The sequence below is a fragment of the Oratosquilla oratoria genome, chromosome 20 (assembly GCF_046742065.1).
Source record: "Oratosquilla oratoria isolate Oo_2021 chromosome 20, ASM4674206v1, whole genome shotgun sequence".
Lineage (NCBI taxonomy): Eukaryota > Metazoa > Arthropoda > Malacostraca > Stomatopoda > Squillidae > Oratosquilla > Oratosquilla oratoria.
Genome location: NC_134796.1, coordinates 39,903,245 through 39,921,418, shown reverse-complemented (window position 1 = coordinate 39,921,418; position 18,174 = coordinate 39,903,245). Strand labels below are relative to the sequence as shown.

Genomic DNA, 18,174 nt, shown 5'->3' with positions numbered 1-18,174 from the left:
GCTCCGCCTTTGTAACCCTTTGTAATCCTTTATGGTGCCACCACAGCTCTGGAGTTTGGAAGACACGAGAGTGTAACATGAGCTAATCACTCACACTTCTCATGGATCAAACCTGAGTCTCACGGATAGGGAAGAAATGTCATGTATTGGTCCACAAAGTCTCAGGAACAAATGTCAAGAATGACAATATATTCATCTTAAACTGAACGGAAAACAAAGACACCCTGACCCAATGATGTTTTGATTTGACCCCATAGATCTCTCTGGGAAGAAACGTTGGACTGCTGACATTAGTAGGAGGAGAGTAGTCACTGGTTGTCACTTCTGTGTGAAAAGTTGCAAGAAACAGTTGAAGTTGATTGAGATTGATCTTGGGTTGTGTTTGGAGAAGATGTACCGGACTCTAATAACTCCATCTCCTGACAAAGGCGAAGGAGTATAAGGTTTTTTAAAGTGGACAGATCCTCTTTCCATCTTCCAGGATCACCACCTGTAGGTAATTGTTATAAGCCCCACACTAACACTACCAGATAGTGAATCACATTCAATACGGAAGCTTTATCTCCCAATATATGATTAATGCTTAGTAACCTATTCCTCTCGAATTCACACTCTCTGGGGATTAAATAATCCCAAACTAACAACGGGGACAGTGAACCCCCGAACATCATGATGGTTAAGGACGTGGCACGCACCGTCTATCTCAACTTCCACCCCTCATCAAGGTCCACTATGAATTATAACTGGGATAACAATTGTATAGAATTACTCTACAATAAATCAATAAACGATATGTCTCAGCTGTTACCGAAAGATAAAGTTAACTTCATTTTCAATTACCCCAATAATCTGTTTAGCAAAATTGTAAATGTACATCACAGACCAAAGGGTAATACAACTCCTGGAATTTACAAATTACCATGAATAGATTGTAATTATGTATATTGAGGACAAAAGGGTAGAGATCTCACCACTAGGATAAGAGAGCATAAGTACTCAGTTAAATATGGGCAAAAAAAAAAAAAAAACTTTGCCGTATTTCAGTATATTGCCAATAAAAAACCATCGCATAAATTGGGACGACGCTGAAATAATTTATAAATCAAAATTCAGTTTTAGGAGAAAAATCACAGAATCCTCTCTAATAAAATATTCTCCCAATTATAATATCCCCAATGGCCAATGGTCACCAGACTGTATAACTACCTTAGCTATTAGATTGCTACCCTCTACACTAACTGCCGACAAAACCCATCAATGTCCACGTAGAGCCGGACATGTGACCTGAGTCCCCGCTCCTACTTGTTCACCTCACTACTTTTGTATATATATACATGCTTCTATCCACTCTGTAACACATCTGCTGAAGAGGATCACAGAGTGATCGAAATATACGGATCTCTTTACTTTCGCCTATTCTTCTTCGAAAGTGGGTCATTAGTATTATTTTACCAATGTGCTACATTACTTTGTTGTGATATATATATATATATATATATATATATATATATATATATATATATAATCACAAGAACCCACAGTCGAAATAAAAGGAAACTTAGAAGAAAGCATAACTTCTATATTTCGGCTAATAGCTATAGCCCTCTTCAGGAAAGTACAAGTTACAAGAATTTGCAGAGACATAAATACAATTGAGATAGTAGAAGGGGAACACACACAGCTAAAAACAGGATAATCCGTCGCGCAGGGCGGAGTCAGAGGTGAGGGGATGTATAGGTGGAGGTGTGAGGTCAGATGGGAAGCTGGGTCAAGATTGGTTCTCTATGAACATGAATATCTCATGTCCCGCATGAAGAGTCTCCTTTCCAAGTACCGTACAGTACTTCCTCGTTATCAGTGGTTACGTTCCTGAAACGGCCGTCGATAATGGGACCTTTCGCAGTCAGGCTCGTAGATTCCTATTAGCGCTAGAATTTTCAATTGTCTCGGATTTCACGAGGCAAAGGGGTGACTTAGCTAATTTGGAAACCGATAAAAAAAAAACGACATAAATTGCTGCGTTGAAAAACATTAGTTTTTTCATCTACAGGGAATATGAATAATAATGACGTCATCCATGAGATTGAAACAAAGGTTTTAATTCAGAAGTGTTTTACTCATGTATAAAGTTGGTTTCGTATTTTATACATTTTAATTTCCGTCAAACTAAGAGTATATGAAACTTGACAGAATGTGTTTTGCAGTTTCACAGCGTTAGTGTAACACTGAAAGTAATTTACTTCTTTTTGAGTTATTTTCTGAAGTATCCCCTCGAACATACGAAAACGATGTTGACTTCTTGAGAAATCGTCAAGAACGTAGATCGACTATCAAAACGTCTGCAGCAACAGGTAAGCACGAAAGTATTACTCTTTGCAACTTATTACTAACAACCTAGAAAGCATTATATAAAGTTAGTGTGGTATTCATCAATTAGAGTTAAATATTGTGAGATGGTCACAAAAATGAGGATTTTAATCGATTGTATGTATAGCCTAAATGCTAATACTGAATTTGATTCTACGGGGCGGGAATCTATTTTGTACATAACAATGTGAATGTTTAATATTTAGTAGTTAGATAACGCTAATATCCCGAATTTCGTTATTTGATGATTAAGGAATTTGTTAGAATCGTTTATTGATACATCAAAGCAATACGGTTTGAGAGTAAAGGTCACGGTGTTTATGCTTTGGAGCGGATAGCAACTGTCACATGACTAGTCAGGCGCGCTTAGACAAATCCGAGAACACGAACAAAGTCAAATTATTAACTCAGGTTCCATTGTTTGCCAAATAGTTTCTGGAAAAAATATATGTATATTGTGAATGTTGTCTAATCTTGTGAATTAATACGGTAGCATGTGTAAACCATAACGGCTGAAAGTGCGTGTGTGTGCGCGCGAGCGCACTTGTGTGTGATTATATGCGCGCTCACGACCTTATCTCTGTCCACAGGAAGGGAACAATGGTCGTTGGATCCTATTTTCTGTTCTCCAATTTGTAACACCTAGGTTCAATTTTATGTACATTTCCATCTTATTCTATATCCCTGATACCATGCAGCTATCTAGATTTGAAGGAGTTTGTGAAGTTTCGTCTCGCCCGCTCGCACAACAATTTGTACTTAATTTACATCTGTATTAAGACAAGCCCAACAACTTCGTAACGTTTTTTCCGCAAATTTATATTAAGGGATGGTGAAAAATAATTTCCGTAACGTTCTCGCTACCCGTCATTTCGTCTCACCCACTCACAATAATTTGTATTTATTTTTTTAATTTATATCAGGACAAACCCACCAACTTTTTTGAGTAACTTTTTCTCAGCAAATTTGTATTAAAAGGATGGAGAAAAATAATATCCGCAGCTTTCCCGCTACACGCACGCCCAAGTGGTGTCATGGCTGTACAAGTACACGCATATTTAGGTTAGATTGGGTTCGAATTGGGAGGAAAAAAAATCACGAAAAAATAATGGGTGATGCTCGCAACAAATATGGCGGTTCGTTGGCGTGTTGCAGGAATTATTTTTCCTCAACTCTTAATACTAATTTGCGGGGAAAATGTTACTGAAAGTTGGTGGATTTGTCGTAATACGGATGAAAAACATACGAATTGCTATGTGAGCGGATGAGACGAAACTTCACAAATTCAGATTTGAAACCATGTGTTGAAAACCATTAGTTATTTTTCTGGTTTACAGGGAATACAAATAACATGACTTCCACGAGATACAAAGGCTTTCATAAATATTTTACTCGCGAAGTTGGTTTCGTTTTTGTTACACATTTTAATTCCCGTCAAAATAAGAGCATGTGAAACTTGATAGAAAGTGTTTTTGCAATTTCATAACGTTAGTATAATATTTGAAATATTTTTCTTCATTTTGAGTTAATTTCTGAAGTCCCCCCTGGCACATATGAGAACGATGTTTGATTTACTAGAGGGATCAAGAACGTATACCGTATTACCGTGAGAGATCAGGAGAACGTCTGAGACGAGAAGTTAAGGGCTTGATAGTTGCGGCCCAATCACTCTATTATTATCAACCTAGGTAATGTCATAAAGAGATAGTGTGGTATTCATCAGTTACAATTGAATGTTGTAAGATGGGCACAATAATAAGGATTTGAATCATCGTGTATGTACAGTTGAAATACTAATACTTATTTGAATTTCCGGGGATGCACTACGTCTACGAGAAACATCTTTTGCATAGAAATATGAACTTTTTCATGGTGTAATATTTTAAATAACACTTATTATCCCGAATATTTTTTACTTTATGGTTTAGGGAGTTATTAAAATCGTTTATTGATGTATCAAAGCAAGATGTATTGAGAGAAAAGATCACTGAATTGTTTACATTGCGAGTTTGTGACTGACTTTTTGTGGGGTGTGGAACTGTCACATGACCAGTATTATCATCATGCGAGAACACGAACAAAGTCAAATGATTAATTCAGGTTCCCTTGTTTGCAAAATAATTTCAGGAAACAGTATATGTGTATAGTGAATGTTGCCTCTTGTGAATATGCTAATATGTGTAAATCAACGGCTGATAGACGTGTAGTAGGGTCAAATAGGTACACAATGTGACATTGTCATATGTTGAGTGACAAGGAAAACTTTGTAAATCACAACAACAAGGATTTTGAGTAGACTGTGACCGGTGTTGCTGGGAATCCAGTATTTTTGGTATACATATTTGGTAAAAGAACAGTAGAGTAATGTTGCTAACTTGATAAAATCACTGTTGCTATGTGGAGAGTATTCATACATTTTGTAATTAGTAGCCAATATTTGGCAGTACCTATCCTAACCAAGCCAAAGACTTTGGGAAACTATATATTGATGGCAGTATTGTCATGTTAGTGGTAATACTTGTATCATATTTGCTATGATGTATCCCATTTTAGTTGTCTTAGAAAACGGAGTGAACTTTTTTAACTACTTGTCATATACACAAAATTGTACATGGTCAGGCACCTAAATACCTGAAACATAAACTAATGCATATATGCTATGTGCACTTAGAAGACCTGATCCAGAGGTGCCTTAGTTGTTTTATCTGGTTTAATGTTAGGTTTGGGCAGAAGTTCCTTCAAGTTCACAGTTTCATTGACATTGGTTGTGTGCAAAACCCTCGAGCGCATTATTGCCGAAGATCTTATTCAGTACTTAAGAACAAGTAACCTCCTTTGAGCTCAGCAACATGGCTTTACTTCAGGAAAATCCACAACAACTAACCTCCTGGAAGCTATGGACCTTTGGACTGAAGCACTAATCCATACCCTATCTGTCGACATCATATTTCTAGATTGTGTCAAAGCCTTTGACACAGTACCTCATGAACAACTACTAGCACAGTTGAGCACACTTGGAATCAAGGGAATATTCAAGCATGTGTTAGGGGATTCCTCACAGGTAGACAGCAGCAGGTGCTGGTCAATGGCGCTCTTTCCAACTGGTTCAGGGTCACCAGTGGAGTTCCTCGGGGTTCTGTTTTGGGCCCCCTCCTCTTCACGATGTTTGTGTCTGATGTTCCCAATCTCTTCAAGAACTATATATCCATGTTTGCAGATGGCACGAAAATCTATCAAGTAATAGAAGTACTTGACAACAGCAGTCTCCAGGAAGATCTCGTAAGACTGGAGTCATGGGCATAGAAGATGCAGGTGCTGTATCATCCAGAGAAATGTAAGCTTATGCATCTGGGAACAAACAACCTATTATATAAATATACAATGAATAGATCTGATGGATCACCACACATGCTGGTGTCAGTGGAGGAAGAAAGGGATCTGGGGGTCATGGTGGATCAGCGGCTGCAATTCTCAAGTCATATTCAAGCACAGGTCAGCAAGGCCAATAGAGTATTTGGAGCAATCAAACACACTTTTATGGCCATGGACAAAACTACCTTCCGCCTGTACAAAAGCCTAGTTCGCCCTCACCTCGAGTATGCCTTGGTAATTTGGTCCCCAAAGCTGATAAGAGACAAGGATGCACTTGAAAGAGTACAGAGACGGGCAACAAGATTGGTTACAGAGCAACTTGCTGGTCTTCAACTCCCAACACTCCAGTTTAGAAGGCATAGAGCAAACCTTATACAAGCTTTCAAGATTATGAAGAACATTGATCAGGTAGACTACAGGAGGGAATGCAACAGCTGTGGAAGAGCGATGTTCAAGCCAACAGGGGTCACAACTTAAAGCTACAATTACAACACCAAACTAGCTACAGAAAAAACTTCCTACCTGCAAGAATTACAGAACCATGGAACAAGCTGAGCCAAGAAACCATTAGTGCCAAAACCGTAGAATCTTTTAAAAGTAAAATAGCAAAATAATTGTCTACTAGAGAAGACCTCTACAAGTACAACTTTTCTTGCTGATCTCTTGGTACTTAGGGGCTGTAACCTGCACACTAACAGTGTCCAACCTTGGCATGTGGTCTTATTACCCTTTGGGGTACCTAATGGCCAATACTAAAGGTAATTACCAAAGGTAAATTACTTGTATGGAACAAACTTGATGTATCAATCCAAACAATTCAAAATTGTCATTCAAAGTATCTTGTAGGAAATTTCTTTTTGATGCTTGCTTCTAGCAATCATGACAATTATATTTATACTTAGTGTTGTTGTAAGAAGGCAGAACACATTAAGCCCATATATGTGAATTTCACAATTTTGGTATCTATGGAGTCGGCAGAAAGAGACGAATCTTATTCTTAAGGTGGGTTAACCCTGTTTTACCATTATATTGTGGTCTCAGTAGGCTAACTGCATTAACTCCACATGTTTTCTACATTATTAGAAGGCAAAAAAAAAAAGATTATTTGCTTAACATTTTGTGGGAATCTAATTTGTCAAAAAGCAACAGTTCTAATGTCATTCCCCAGGTCTGCAAAACTACAAGATGCAGATATAAGGAGCAAAAATATAGTGAGCATTAAAACCTTTATCAATTTTCTCAGAACAAGGATTATGGAGTTCATGCTTTTTGACTTTTACAACAGTTGTTCAGTCAACTTTTGTCATTCAATTTAGTTATTATTTGTATAAAACTATCACATGTATTATGGTATTATTTCTTAATTATTTCTTATTATTTCTATTTATCTTATTCCTTAAAGGATCTCGTTGGAAGCCGCATATTAGACTCATTTAAGTTAAACCTAGTGTATCATATTCTTACCTATGACTCAGTCAGCATTCTTTACATTTGATGATTAATTCATTTGTATTGGTTATTTGCTTAAATTGTAAAAATAATTTATACTGAAATGAATGAAATCTAAAATCTACCAGAACTTTAACATTAGGAATATTTTGTCCTCATCATAAGGCCCTGCCCTGACCTGAAGTGAAAAAGTTTATCTTGTCACCAAAGCAGTCACAAGCTCCTAGAGCGAATTACTATGGATGCACAGACTAGTGGTTGTAGTGTATGAGCTCTATGTATATCTCATTCCAATGAATTTCCAAATTTAATGGTAATAGGGATATTCCAGTCTGAGAGTATAACAAAGTGTTTGTGGTGCAGGGCTTGTCATTTCTGCCCCAGAAAGATTAATGACTACAAACCTATTCAGTCTTTGCTCCTTGGTTAGGTTGTCTTGTAAATTGTATTTAACTAATTGTAGTATACAGGAATCGTTGGGTCCTGTCTCTTATTTTCTATTTTTCTAACATACCTAGACTCAAATTCATGCAAGTTCCAACTTCCAATTATCTTATTTAGATTTGAACTCGAGTATTGTTTGAGCTTGGGCTACATCACTGTCTAAGCTGTTTTTATGTATGGATTTGATTATTTACAGATATATTTTTATTTACACATCTAATATTATGATGGGTTTCTCCATGCAATTCATATAGTTGTTTTATATTTCAGATTAATTTGGGCATTTCTAGATTCATCATGAACATTATTTTAGTATTGTTCTTAGCCTCTATAGGGCTCAGTTACAGCTCAATTCCGTGTCCAGGTGGTAAGTACAGGTAAGTGATGCCAATGGAACTGCCCATGAAATATAGTATGTATATATTTTGGTTATTTATGTATTCCATTTCATTTTCTTCGGGGCCTCTGCTCACTCGAGTAAAATTTCTGTCTGCTTGCAGATGTGAAGATAAACAGACTTGTTGCCAAATGCCCAATGAGGAATATGGATGTTGCCCATTCCCACAGGCAACCTGTTGTAAGGACCACATTCACTGTTGCCCAAATGGTAAGAGTTGCGTGCACTCCCATGTGGTGTGAAATCCTGAACATTCGCCACATTTATAATTTTGAAGTTTTGAGCTGAAGGTACAGAATTAAGAAATTAAGCATTTGTATTTTTTTTTTTTTTTTTTTTTTTCCACAGGTATGAGATGTGATTTACAGACACAGTCCTGCAAAAATGGGCTCTTTGGAATAAGTGTACCCATGAAAGTGCATGAACCAGCAAAGCTTGTAGAGCTGAACAAGGCTACACAAGTTGAATCATTAGAAACAACAGGTAAGTGTTGTAGGTTACATAATATTTTTATGCATGCTTATGAAAAAGGTGTATTGTTGTGGTAGCTATTAGAGTATTTTACCTTTTCTCCCATATTCTTTTCATCATAGGTATGCACTAGGTGGAATTTGTCATGACGACATTAAGTGTTTCTGTTCAGCTGATGGTCAGGTTTAGGCTGGAACATGAGACAATGGATCTAAACCAATGGCTCTCAACCTTTTTTTGGCCATCATGCCCCACCTAATCACCTTTAAAATCCTGATGACCCCCATGTGATGATATACAATTCTTATCACTTGAAAAATAAACTCCCCTTCAGCTGAAAAAGCATAAAACCTTGGTTTAAAACCACTTTAAACGAACGAGGCATCAATGAAAAATTAAAAACAAAACATACATATACCAAATGCTTTTTCCCCCTAACACGGGAGGTAGCCAAAAGAAAAAGGCATAGGATTTTCCACCCATTCCATCCCCTATATATAGGAAAAACTAAATAAATTGAATAAAAAAAAAAAGATAACCCAGACTTCCTCAGTTGACCTCAATTGCCCCCCATAAAAATCATATTGCCACCTGAAAATTAAAATTGCTCATCTGTGGGGCATACAGCCCACATTAGAAGCACTGATCTAGACCCTGTTCAAGCTATGGGTCAGGTCCATAGAATCTATATACCAAAGGTTTCTTCCCTATATAAGGGAGGTAGCTAGTCAAGGGATGCATCTACTTCCACCCATTCCACTCCCATCCACCACCCTTATTTCCCTTTCCTTAGCTCCTTATGGATGAAAGGTCATCCCTGTCTGATGCCACTGGCCACTGCCCAGGTCAGAAGCAATGCAGTAAGTCACAGTACATCCACAGCAGGACAACTTCACTTACACTGACTCACACTCCTCATTCCACGCGCAGAAGAGAAATCCCGTCAGGCTGTGTCAAAATATTATCCATATACAACCATTATCTACTCACCCTTACCCCCAAGAAATCAAGGTTCATAGTTAAGAATAAAATTGGTGTAGTCTAAACAGTCACCATACTGAAGGAACCAGTATCTTATCTTTTTGCCATAGTTTAACAAAATTATGTATTTCCTTGAAATCATGCCTGTTCACTCCACTTTAATGATTACTTGTTTGTTCCAAGGACCACTGCAAGAGGCAGTTGGGCTTGATTGTTTTTATAGGGCTGAGATGAATTCTAGGAAGATGATAAAATGATACAATATGCTCTAGTTGTTACCATACCATCAAAAATCTAATCATGCTCTCGTATACCTTGAGTATGTGCATATTTTATTTTTAACTTGCATATACTTTAATGATACACAGTTTCTACAATAGGGAAGAAATAAGATATTACAGGCAGGGATGACTTTTACAAGGATTTCACTGAGAAACAGTGGTTCTGTCCTTTGGAACAATATCTCACCAGAGATGATATCTTGAGGTGGTAAAGGAAAGAACAGTAATAATGAGCAATAGAAGAAGACAAAAGTAATCGATATTCTTCTTGAATGGAGACTAGTTGATAGTTGTAAAAGAATGTTGCAAAGCTGGTCCATAGGGATGTTTCCAAAGCTCCTAAGATATTGTCTCGATAAATCTTGCAATCATTGGGCACTTGCAGGAGATCTATGACCCAGAAGTATCTAACTACAGCCACCAGAATGGCCCACAAATGACTGAGAACTTTTGAGATGTTTAAATTATGTGAGTGTTGGATAGCGCAAGAAAAGTTGTATGATGTGGGGTAGAACATGTCGTCATAGGAAAGACTAATTGTCACTATAGCTATGAATACCATCCTCACAATTTGCAGGAATAAGTCATTCCTTAGAAGGTTAGGAGGGAGAAATATTGTAATACATACATATATACCAAAGGCTTTTTCCCCCTACATGGGGAGTAGCCAAAAAGAAAAAGGCATAGAAACCACTCCCACCCACTCCATTTCCTATATATTCCACTCCCCTCCACCCTCCTCCCTCCCTCTTATCTTGGCACCTCCTGGATGACGGGTCATGCCTGCATCCTGTCCACTGCCCTGGACAGGATGCAAGCCAAAAATGATACATAATTATTGTTCCAAGCTATGTTGCAAGCCAAAAATGATATATGATTATTGTTCCAAGCTATGTTGCAAGCCAAAAATTATATATAATTATTGTTGCAAGCCAAAAATGATATATGATTATTGTTCCAAGCTATGTTGCAAGCCCATTTGCAGTGAGAGGTGACAGTGAGATGCGTGTAGGGCAATTTACGTGTTTATTAATTGATGGGTTATGCATACATGAGGGCATGTGGTACACACAGGAATTCTAACATTTCTGTCAGTGGGGGTCATCAACAGGGTGTCTCTTTTGCCTTGTAGGACAAAGACGTTACCAAACATTTAATATAGGTATGTTCACAACTCTATCTAGCAGCTCCATGCACTGGGCGTGGTTATGTGCGTGTGACGTCAGCATGTTGCCGAATGTCTGCACTCCTGCCTACATTCCATCTTATTCCTATTAAGTCTCATTTTGAGTAGTCATACGTGTCTATGCAGCACAGTGGTCACATCTGGTATGCCGACTACATGATCCTCTTGCATAGCTGGCCATACAAAAGGGCCGTTTTTCGAGAGGCGTTGCTGCTGGTTAAGGCATCACCGTGTTACGCTACACCAAGCTGTGCTATGTGCAGTACAGCACACTGTACTACAGTACACTATGCCACAATTATGAGTAAATTTACATCTTCAATATGAAGTGTTACAATGTAAAATATGTAGTTCTGTCATATCTTCATATATTTGTTCACTTTCTGATTTTTAATTTCCGTATTTCCTCAAGATCCAGAAACGTGCCCAGATGGGAAACCTTGCGACAGTAACTTCACCTGTTGCTCACTAACAAAAGGTGGTTTTGGATGCTGTCCGTTGAAAGATGCAATTTGTTGCACTGACTCAATTCATTGCTGCCCACAAGGATATACCTGCAACACCACTTTGGGAACTTGTGACAAGGTATGTTTTAATTACCACTGTTTGATAAGCCAAAACTTTGGAAAACTAGTCTGGATCCAAAAAAGAAAGAGAATACTATACAAATGCATGCAGTTGGTACTCCATTTTCGTTATTCTAGTTACTGGTAACCATTAAATTTGCCATTTTTATGAAGAGCATAAATGTTCTCATCTTTTTTGATGCTAGTGTAGAAAAATGTATACAAAAGTCTCGTTCATTATGAGGAGGTGGTCAGGTCAAAGCAGGTCAAATTTGAGGTTGATTTGGGCCTTTCACAGCACAGGGGAACAGAGTGTAAGTATTCTTATCACCTGTCACATTCACTCGCTACCAACACCTAATTAGTTTGACATCAGTTTCTAGTCGCTTCAGATACAACCACCACACAGAAGATGCTGAGCATCTAGTGCTACACATCCCTTCCAGACACCAATGCAAACTCTCTTCAGTGAGTTAGTTATAGGCTTAGCTGGTGGATGTGGTCCACTTCCTAGGTGCTAGAACCTTAGTAAAGCTGCTTTCCACTGTCCACCTCATTTATTATTTAAACTTTGCATCATTGGCAAACATGTTAGTGTAGCTTGAAAACAACATCTTGACATTTGATTTGATATAGAACGAATGTGTATCACCACAAACCCTTATAGGAAATATTTTTTCCAGTCTATTAGTTTATCTCTTTATCCTCCATTTTCCATATTAGTCAATTGTGGGGTACCTTGTTGAAGGTCTGTTGTGTCTAGGTACACTCAATCCACCCAGCCCTGCTTTTCTTGTAGCACAACCACTCTTGAGTAAAAGCTCAGTAGGTTTAATATACATAATCTTCCAGATCGAAAGTGAACAATGAGATAACACAAAGACTTATCAGCTAATGTGGACCTACATGTTTTTTTGTCAATGAAACTGCATTAGGATAATAATAATTACAAAGGATTACAAAGGCGGAGCATGCCGACAGGAGACCTTTTGGTCCATATCTAGGTCGGATGCAAAAAAAAAAATCCTAAAAATGAATTAAGTAGGAGAGGCATTACCTGATACCATTCTTGTACTTCTATTTCTTGAGTGGTTTAAACAGAGTGGTTATGGAGGAAATGGAGTATCTACTGTTTTAGTATCTTTGGATATTCTCAAAGTTTTAGAAGTTGTATTATTCTAGAGTTCGATGTTAATAAAATGTTAGAATTTATGGTATTGTTGAAATTTTTAATGAATGCATTTGTTTTTAAGGTAGCTTAGTTGTAGGAGTGTGTAATTACAATGGTTAATAAATTGTCTTAGAATTTATAGTATTGTTGAAATTTTTAATGAACACATTTGCCTTTATGGTTGTAGTTGTAGGAGTATGTAATTACACTGGTTAATGAATTATCTTATGTTTTCTTTCCCAACTTCTAGGCAGGTGTTGGACATCATTTTAGCTCATCAAAGAGTGTGAAACAGACAGAACTTTTAATTGAGGTAAAGGCAACACCATCTGCTAAATTTCCAGCTGAAAATAAAAAAGAAAAGGAAACAAGATTGTGCCCTGACCCAGACTATGAATGTGATGATCAAGACACATGTTGTAAAGCAGCTGGTGGTGGATATGGCTGCTGCCCAATGCCAGAGGTGGGTAACTGTTCATACTGCCAGGTTTATTGTTGCATATTTCATCGCTACTTGGGGTGAGGGAGTATGTGTGAGAAATAATTTGACGCACTCTGAAGAGATTTCTCCCCGTCTTCTCCTTCTCTGCATGAGGGGGACGGAGAGGGGGGTCTCCAATTTAATGAAGCAGCCTTGCGTGGATGTGCTGTGTCTTGTGACACTGCTTCTGACCCAGGGCAGTGAGCTGGATGCAGGGATGACCCGTCATCCAGGAGGTGCCAAGATAAGAGGGAGGGTAGAGGTTTAAGGGGAGTGGAGTGTATTGGAGATGAAATGGGTGGGAGTGGTTTTTACACCTTCGTTTTTTGGCTACCTTCCTTATAAGGGGGGAAGAAAGCCTTTGGTATATGTATGTACTTGTTCATAGGCTAAGTTACTGCTGTCTGACTAGTCTCTTCTTTTAAATCTCTCCTGTACCACATCTGTGACGTCATCTTTTAGTTTGATATGATCCCAAGGATAAAAGCATTAGTTATTGGTAACCAAATATTAATACACTTATCATTCCTCATTAACCCCCACTTCTCTCTCCCTCACCTTCTCTTAATTTTCTTCACTCCCTTCTGTCTCTTTCCTTCCTTCCTTTCAGTCTTCTGTTATATCTTTCCTTCCGTTTCTTCAAGCAAGTTTACTAGGAAGACCATGTGTGAGGTGGATGGATAGGATGTAGTGTTTGGATGAAATGGAATGTGTGTCAAACAGGAGAGTACAAAAGAGTGAATGGAATGAAATTGTCAATGGATGATGTGACTGGAAGGGATGTTCTTTTCATTTGCTTCTTAAATTATTTGAGCTGATGGATGTTGGGTCACCATATGTTGAAGTGGTGGTTAGGGAAGAGACCAGTTCCAGTTTCCAGACCTTACTGTGGAAGTGCTGTGCCTTGTTGCATTGTTGTTGACTTCAACAATTTGGTACGGGACAGGGATAACCATTTATACATAAGGTACTAAGACATGAGGAGTATGATGTGGGTTTTAATTGTGTGTGTGGAACTAAAAGACTACAAAGGAGTACCCCAAGGATCAAGGCTCTTGTGTACTATTTATCTTCTTCATGAGTGTGAGCACAGGTAAAAGTGGAGGAAGAATGGGGATGTTTAACCCCTTCACTCCGGGCCAAAACCTTGCGGGCAGCATTAGCTGCCAGATGTGCGATGTTGCGTCATAATACTCGCATTATAGAAAATAAAGTCACCTCTGTATTGCTTGTTCTCTCTTTCACTCGTAAATTTTGATAACCATAGAAAATATGATAAAGCCAGTTTACAGAGTATGGGGGTCATGCAGGTACAACCCCTCCACCCTTCCTCTTATCTAAGCACCTCCTGGATGACGGGTCATCCCTGCACCTTGTCCACTGCCCTGGGTCAGAGGCAGTGTTGCAAGACAGCACATTCATAGCAAGGCTGCTTCATTAAATCAAAGTGCTCCCAGTAAAACGTATCTTGAAAAAAATAGGTTCATAGTTCTATGGGGAGCCCTCAACCCTACTCCTTTATTTCATTATTTTGCATAAACACGTGCAATTTGAACACACACACACAAAAAAAAGGATATTACTTGTGCATCTTCAACAACCTACCATGTGCACTATGCAATACATCTGTACAAAAAGACAATAGTTCTGATCACAAAACAAACTCTTCAGGACTGACCAAACTCCCGACATCATCAAGCCACTGTAGGCATTAGGCCCACAGAAAAAAACATCCCAAGAAAAGCAAGAACCATACTAGCATGTTCAAGTCGCCATTTGTCAGTGAAAAAAAATATCATCACAGAATATATCTGGCCCCAAGAATAAACCCATCACATAGATGACATTGAACAAATTATCTTGCACTAGCCTGCTATAGTCACATGCAGACAGCAACACAATATTTCTGGCCTGAGTGATTTATAGGCCAATCCTGTGGTTGTTCCTGGTTACCTAAAGCCCCAGTCACGCCAAGCTTATGACCTGTTTCCGACCACCTTTTACCGAAAATCAAGTGATCGGTTGGCAACACGAAACCTATGCAAGGAATTGAAATGGAAAAAGTTAATGTGGTTGATGAGATGAAAATCTATGGACTGGGAACTATTCAGTGTGTGTTGTAATATATCTATCGATCTATCTCTTTATCTATCTTATTATCAACTACCAGTGACTTCCTAAGACTACCTGAAACTGGTAAGCAACCGCCTGGTTGCCGTTGGTTGGAAACAGATCATAAGCTTGGTGTGACTGGGCCCTTAAAACTATGGTGCTTCTGCAAAAGAGATCTGGAGGCAGCTGATTGATTCCTACATGCTTTCCCCATTGTATCCCTTAATGTCACTTCTGTATTTGTATCTTTGTCCCTGTCTATCCCCATTTTATCATTTCCAGTGTAAGATTTTGATGACCATATTTTTGAACACTAGTAGCCTACCAAGTAGACAGAATGGATTTTTTTTTTCTCTTTCTTTCTTTCTTTCTTTCTTCTCTTCCTTTGCTTTTGGTGTTTATCTTACGTAAAGCTCTCTAGGAAGAAACATGTCTGTGTTGTGTTAGCATAGGTTTCTCACTCTGTCAGTAGCTTGTGGGAAGAAGAGGAGAGGAGCAATGACTTGCTGTCGGCTTTTCTTGTACGAGAGTGGAGGATTGTCAAAGCTGATCTTGGGCTTGGTCTGGAAGTGCACATGCCTGTCCTTCAGGATTACACCTCCAAATAGATATGAAAGTACTGAAGGGATTTAAAGATCACCAGCAAGGAGACTGCTTTTAAATGTCCATCATGTAGTACTATCCCAGGTTGGTACCCGGTGTTAGATCTTCAACCAGAACAGAGCTTCGTTTATCTGGTTAAAGGGGCATTAACTGCAGTATATCATTACCAACTTCAGCTGGTGCTTTTGTGTTAGTTATTACCAGGAAATATGGAGATTAACTTATTGTTATGAAGTGTTATCACAAAAATGGTCTAGCATAAATCTATGTACCTAGGGTTTCTTCCACATTATAAGAGAAGTAACCAAGTCAAAGGCATATACACACACCTGTTCCACTCCCATCCACCACCCTTGTTTCCCTCTTATCTTAGCTCCACATGGATAAAGGGTCATCCCAGTCTCCAGCCCACTGCCTAGGTTTGAAGTAATGCAGCAGGACAGCACATCCTAACCAAGATGCTGTAATGATTATCATTTATTTTATATTATTTGTTTTTGTTTTGTTATCGTTTGTCTGTTTGATTCTCATTTATTATTAGTTATATGTCAGTTTATTATTATTTACTATTTACCTGTTTCTTTATTATTTAGCTATACCTATGCATTATTTATGTATTTTATTTGTTGTTTACATTATTATAGTTTTTATTTATTAATTTATTTATTTGTTTATTTTCGCATCTGACCTAGATATGGACCAAAAGGTCTCCTGTCGTCATGCTCCGCCTTTGTAATCCTTTGTTACATGGCATCCTCCTCTCTCTCTCTCTCTCTCCATCCCCTTATGCTAAAAATAGAGAAAACGGGAGAAATCCCTTTGGGCTGTATCAAAACATTATCCATACACAACCATTCTCCACTAACCCCTATGTACTACCTTCACTCCTCTTTGTTCAACAGACATCTTTCTCTTGCTCAAAGCCTCCTTCATCTTCTCCATCCATCATGTCCTTGGTTGCCCCATCAAGTTCACCCCATCCACCTGCCTTCCACCTCTCTTTTGCTAATCTTTCTTCACTTGTTCTTTCTTTATGCTCTAACTTTCCCAGTAATCTTACAAGTAAATCAGAAACTATTATTATTCTTTTACTTTCCACTTGCAGGCTACCTGCTGCAAGGATGGAGTGCACTGTTGCCCCCATGGATACAAATGTGTCAAGCTTGGGTGTCTTCCAGATAAAATAAATGTTGCCTATAACCCATTCTTCAATTAAGCCAATTCAAATTTTGGTCACAATGTGTTCTAATAGTATTTCTTTCATTATTCTGCTTAAGTTGTTTTATGTATTCCACAAGCTTTGGTAATTTTAGAATTGCATATGGAAGTCGCTGATAAATTAAAAGTACCTTTGCAGGAATCCGTTGACTACTATTTGTTTTCTTCGGCCAAGTTCATGGTTTAAAGAGATTGTTAGTTATAAGATTTTTTGCACAATTGTACAAGACACAAGTCTGCTTAATGCCACAATGTTCAGTTAGTGTGAGTAATGTCACTGGAAAAATTGGACACTTTCCTCACAAAATTCCAAGAATTTTGTTTTACCCTTAATTCAGCTTATATAGCACAAATTTTGTTATTTCTATCCTAAAACTTAATGCTGGAATAAGGAAAATTGGATGTTGTTTTCAGTGGCTTATTACTCCCATCATACAGGTCACATCTTACTTAGATAAGATTGTGTAGCACTTAAGTTCATCATGTTTATCAAGTACTTCAGGGTTTTTATACAAGAAAAAACTAATTTTCTGTGATATACTAATGTTGCTTTTGTATCACTCTTAGAATAAGACAAAATGTGCTGAATGCAACTTACATAATGTACATGTATACATTACAGTAACCAGGTTTGCTTTGCAAATGAGTAAAAGGAATTGATATTGTGATAACTGTAATCAAGTCAAATTTTATAGTTCAGTTTGAGGGACTAATTACAGTGGGCATTATTATGTTACAAAAATAAAATGTGGGGAATTGGAATTTGTTTGGTTTAAATCCACTTGCATGTATTTACCTAATTGAATTGTAATATACGGGAAGGGGAGCTACATTCATAGTGACCCATCTTTGTATCTCTCAGCATCTAGTTTGTTCTTAAATTCTTGTAAAGTGTTTGCACACACTATTGTTTCATCTAATCTGTGCCAGACATCCACCACACTGTGTGGATTATTATTATTATATATATATATATATATATATATATATATATATTTTTTTCAGATCTTCTCTATAACTATCCTTTTTGAGTTTCTTTTCATGTCCTCTTGTTTTCCTTTTATACCACTAATAA

The 18,174-nt window shown here is 37.9% G+C and overlaps 1 protein-coding gene across 7 annotated transcripts; it reads left to right on the top strand.

Annotated features, from left to right (window-relative positions):
• Window positions 1–2,109: 2,109 nt before the first annotated feature.
• Window positions 2,110–17,861, top strand: LOC143036478 (progranulin-like). Of its 7 annotated transcripts, XM_076203878.1 has the most exons (8): window positions 4,389–4,449; window positions 6,908–6,950; window positions 7,903–8,009; window positions 8,133–8,239; window positions 8,378–8,512; window positions 11,361–11,533; window positions 12,936–13,148; window positions 16,987–17,861. In XM_076203878.1, exons 3-8 carry the CDS (start codon window positions 7,930–7,932, stop codon window positions 17,095–17,097), a joined length of 819 nt encoding a protein of 272 aa, XP_076059993.1. In that variant the 5' UTR covers window positions 4,389–4,449; window positions 6,908–6,950; window positions 7,903–7,929; the 3' UTR covers window positions 17,098–17,861. The 7 variants fall into 7 exon arrangements, with proteins under 7 accessions (XP_076059991.1, XP_076059988.1, XP_076059990.1 ...); XM_076203876.1 differs by lacking the exons at window positions 4,389–4,449; window positions 6,908–6,950 and adding an exon at window positions 2,110–2,351; XM_076203873.1 differs by lacking the exons at window positions 4,389–4,449; window positions 6,908–6,950 and adding an exon at window positions 2,687–2,778.
• The last annotated feature ends 313 nt before the right edge of the window (window positions 17,862–18,174 follow it).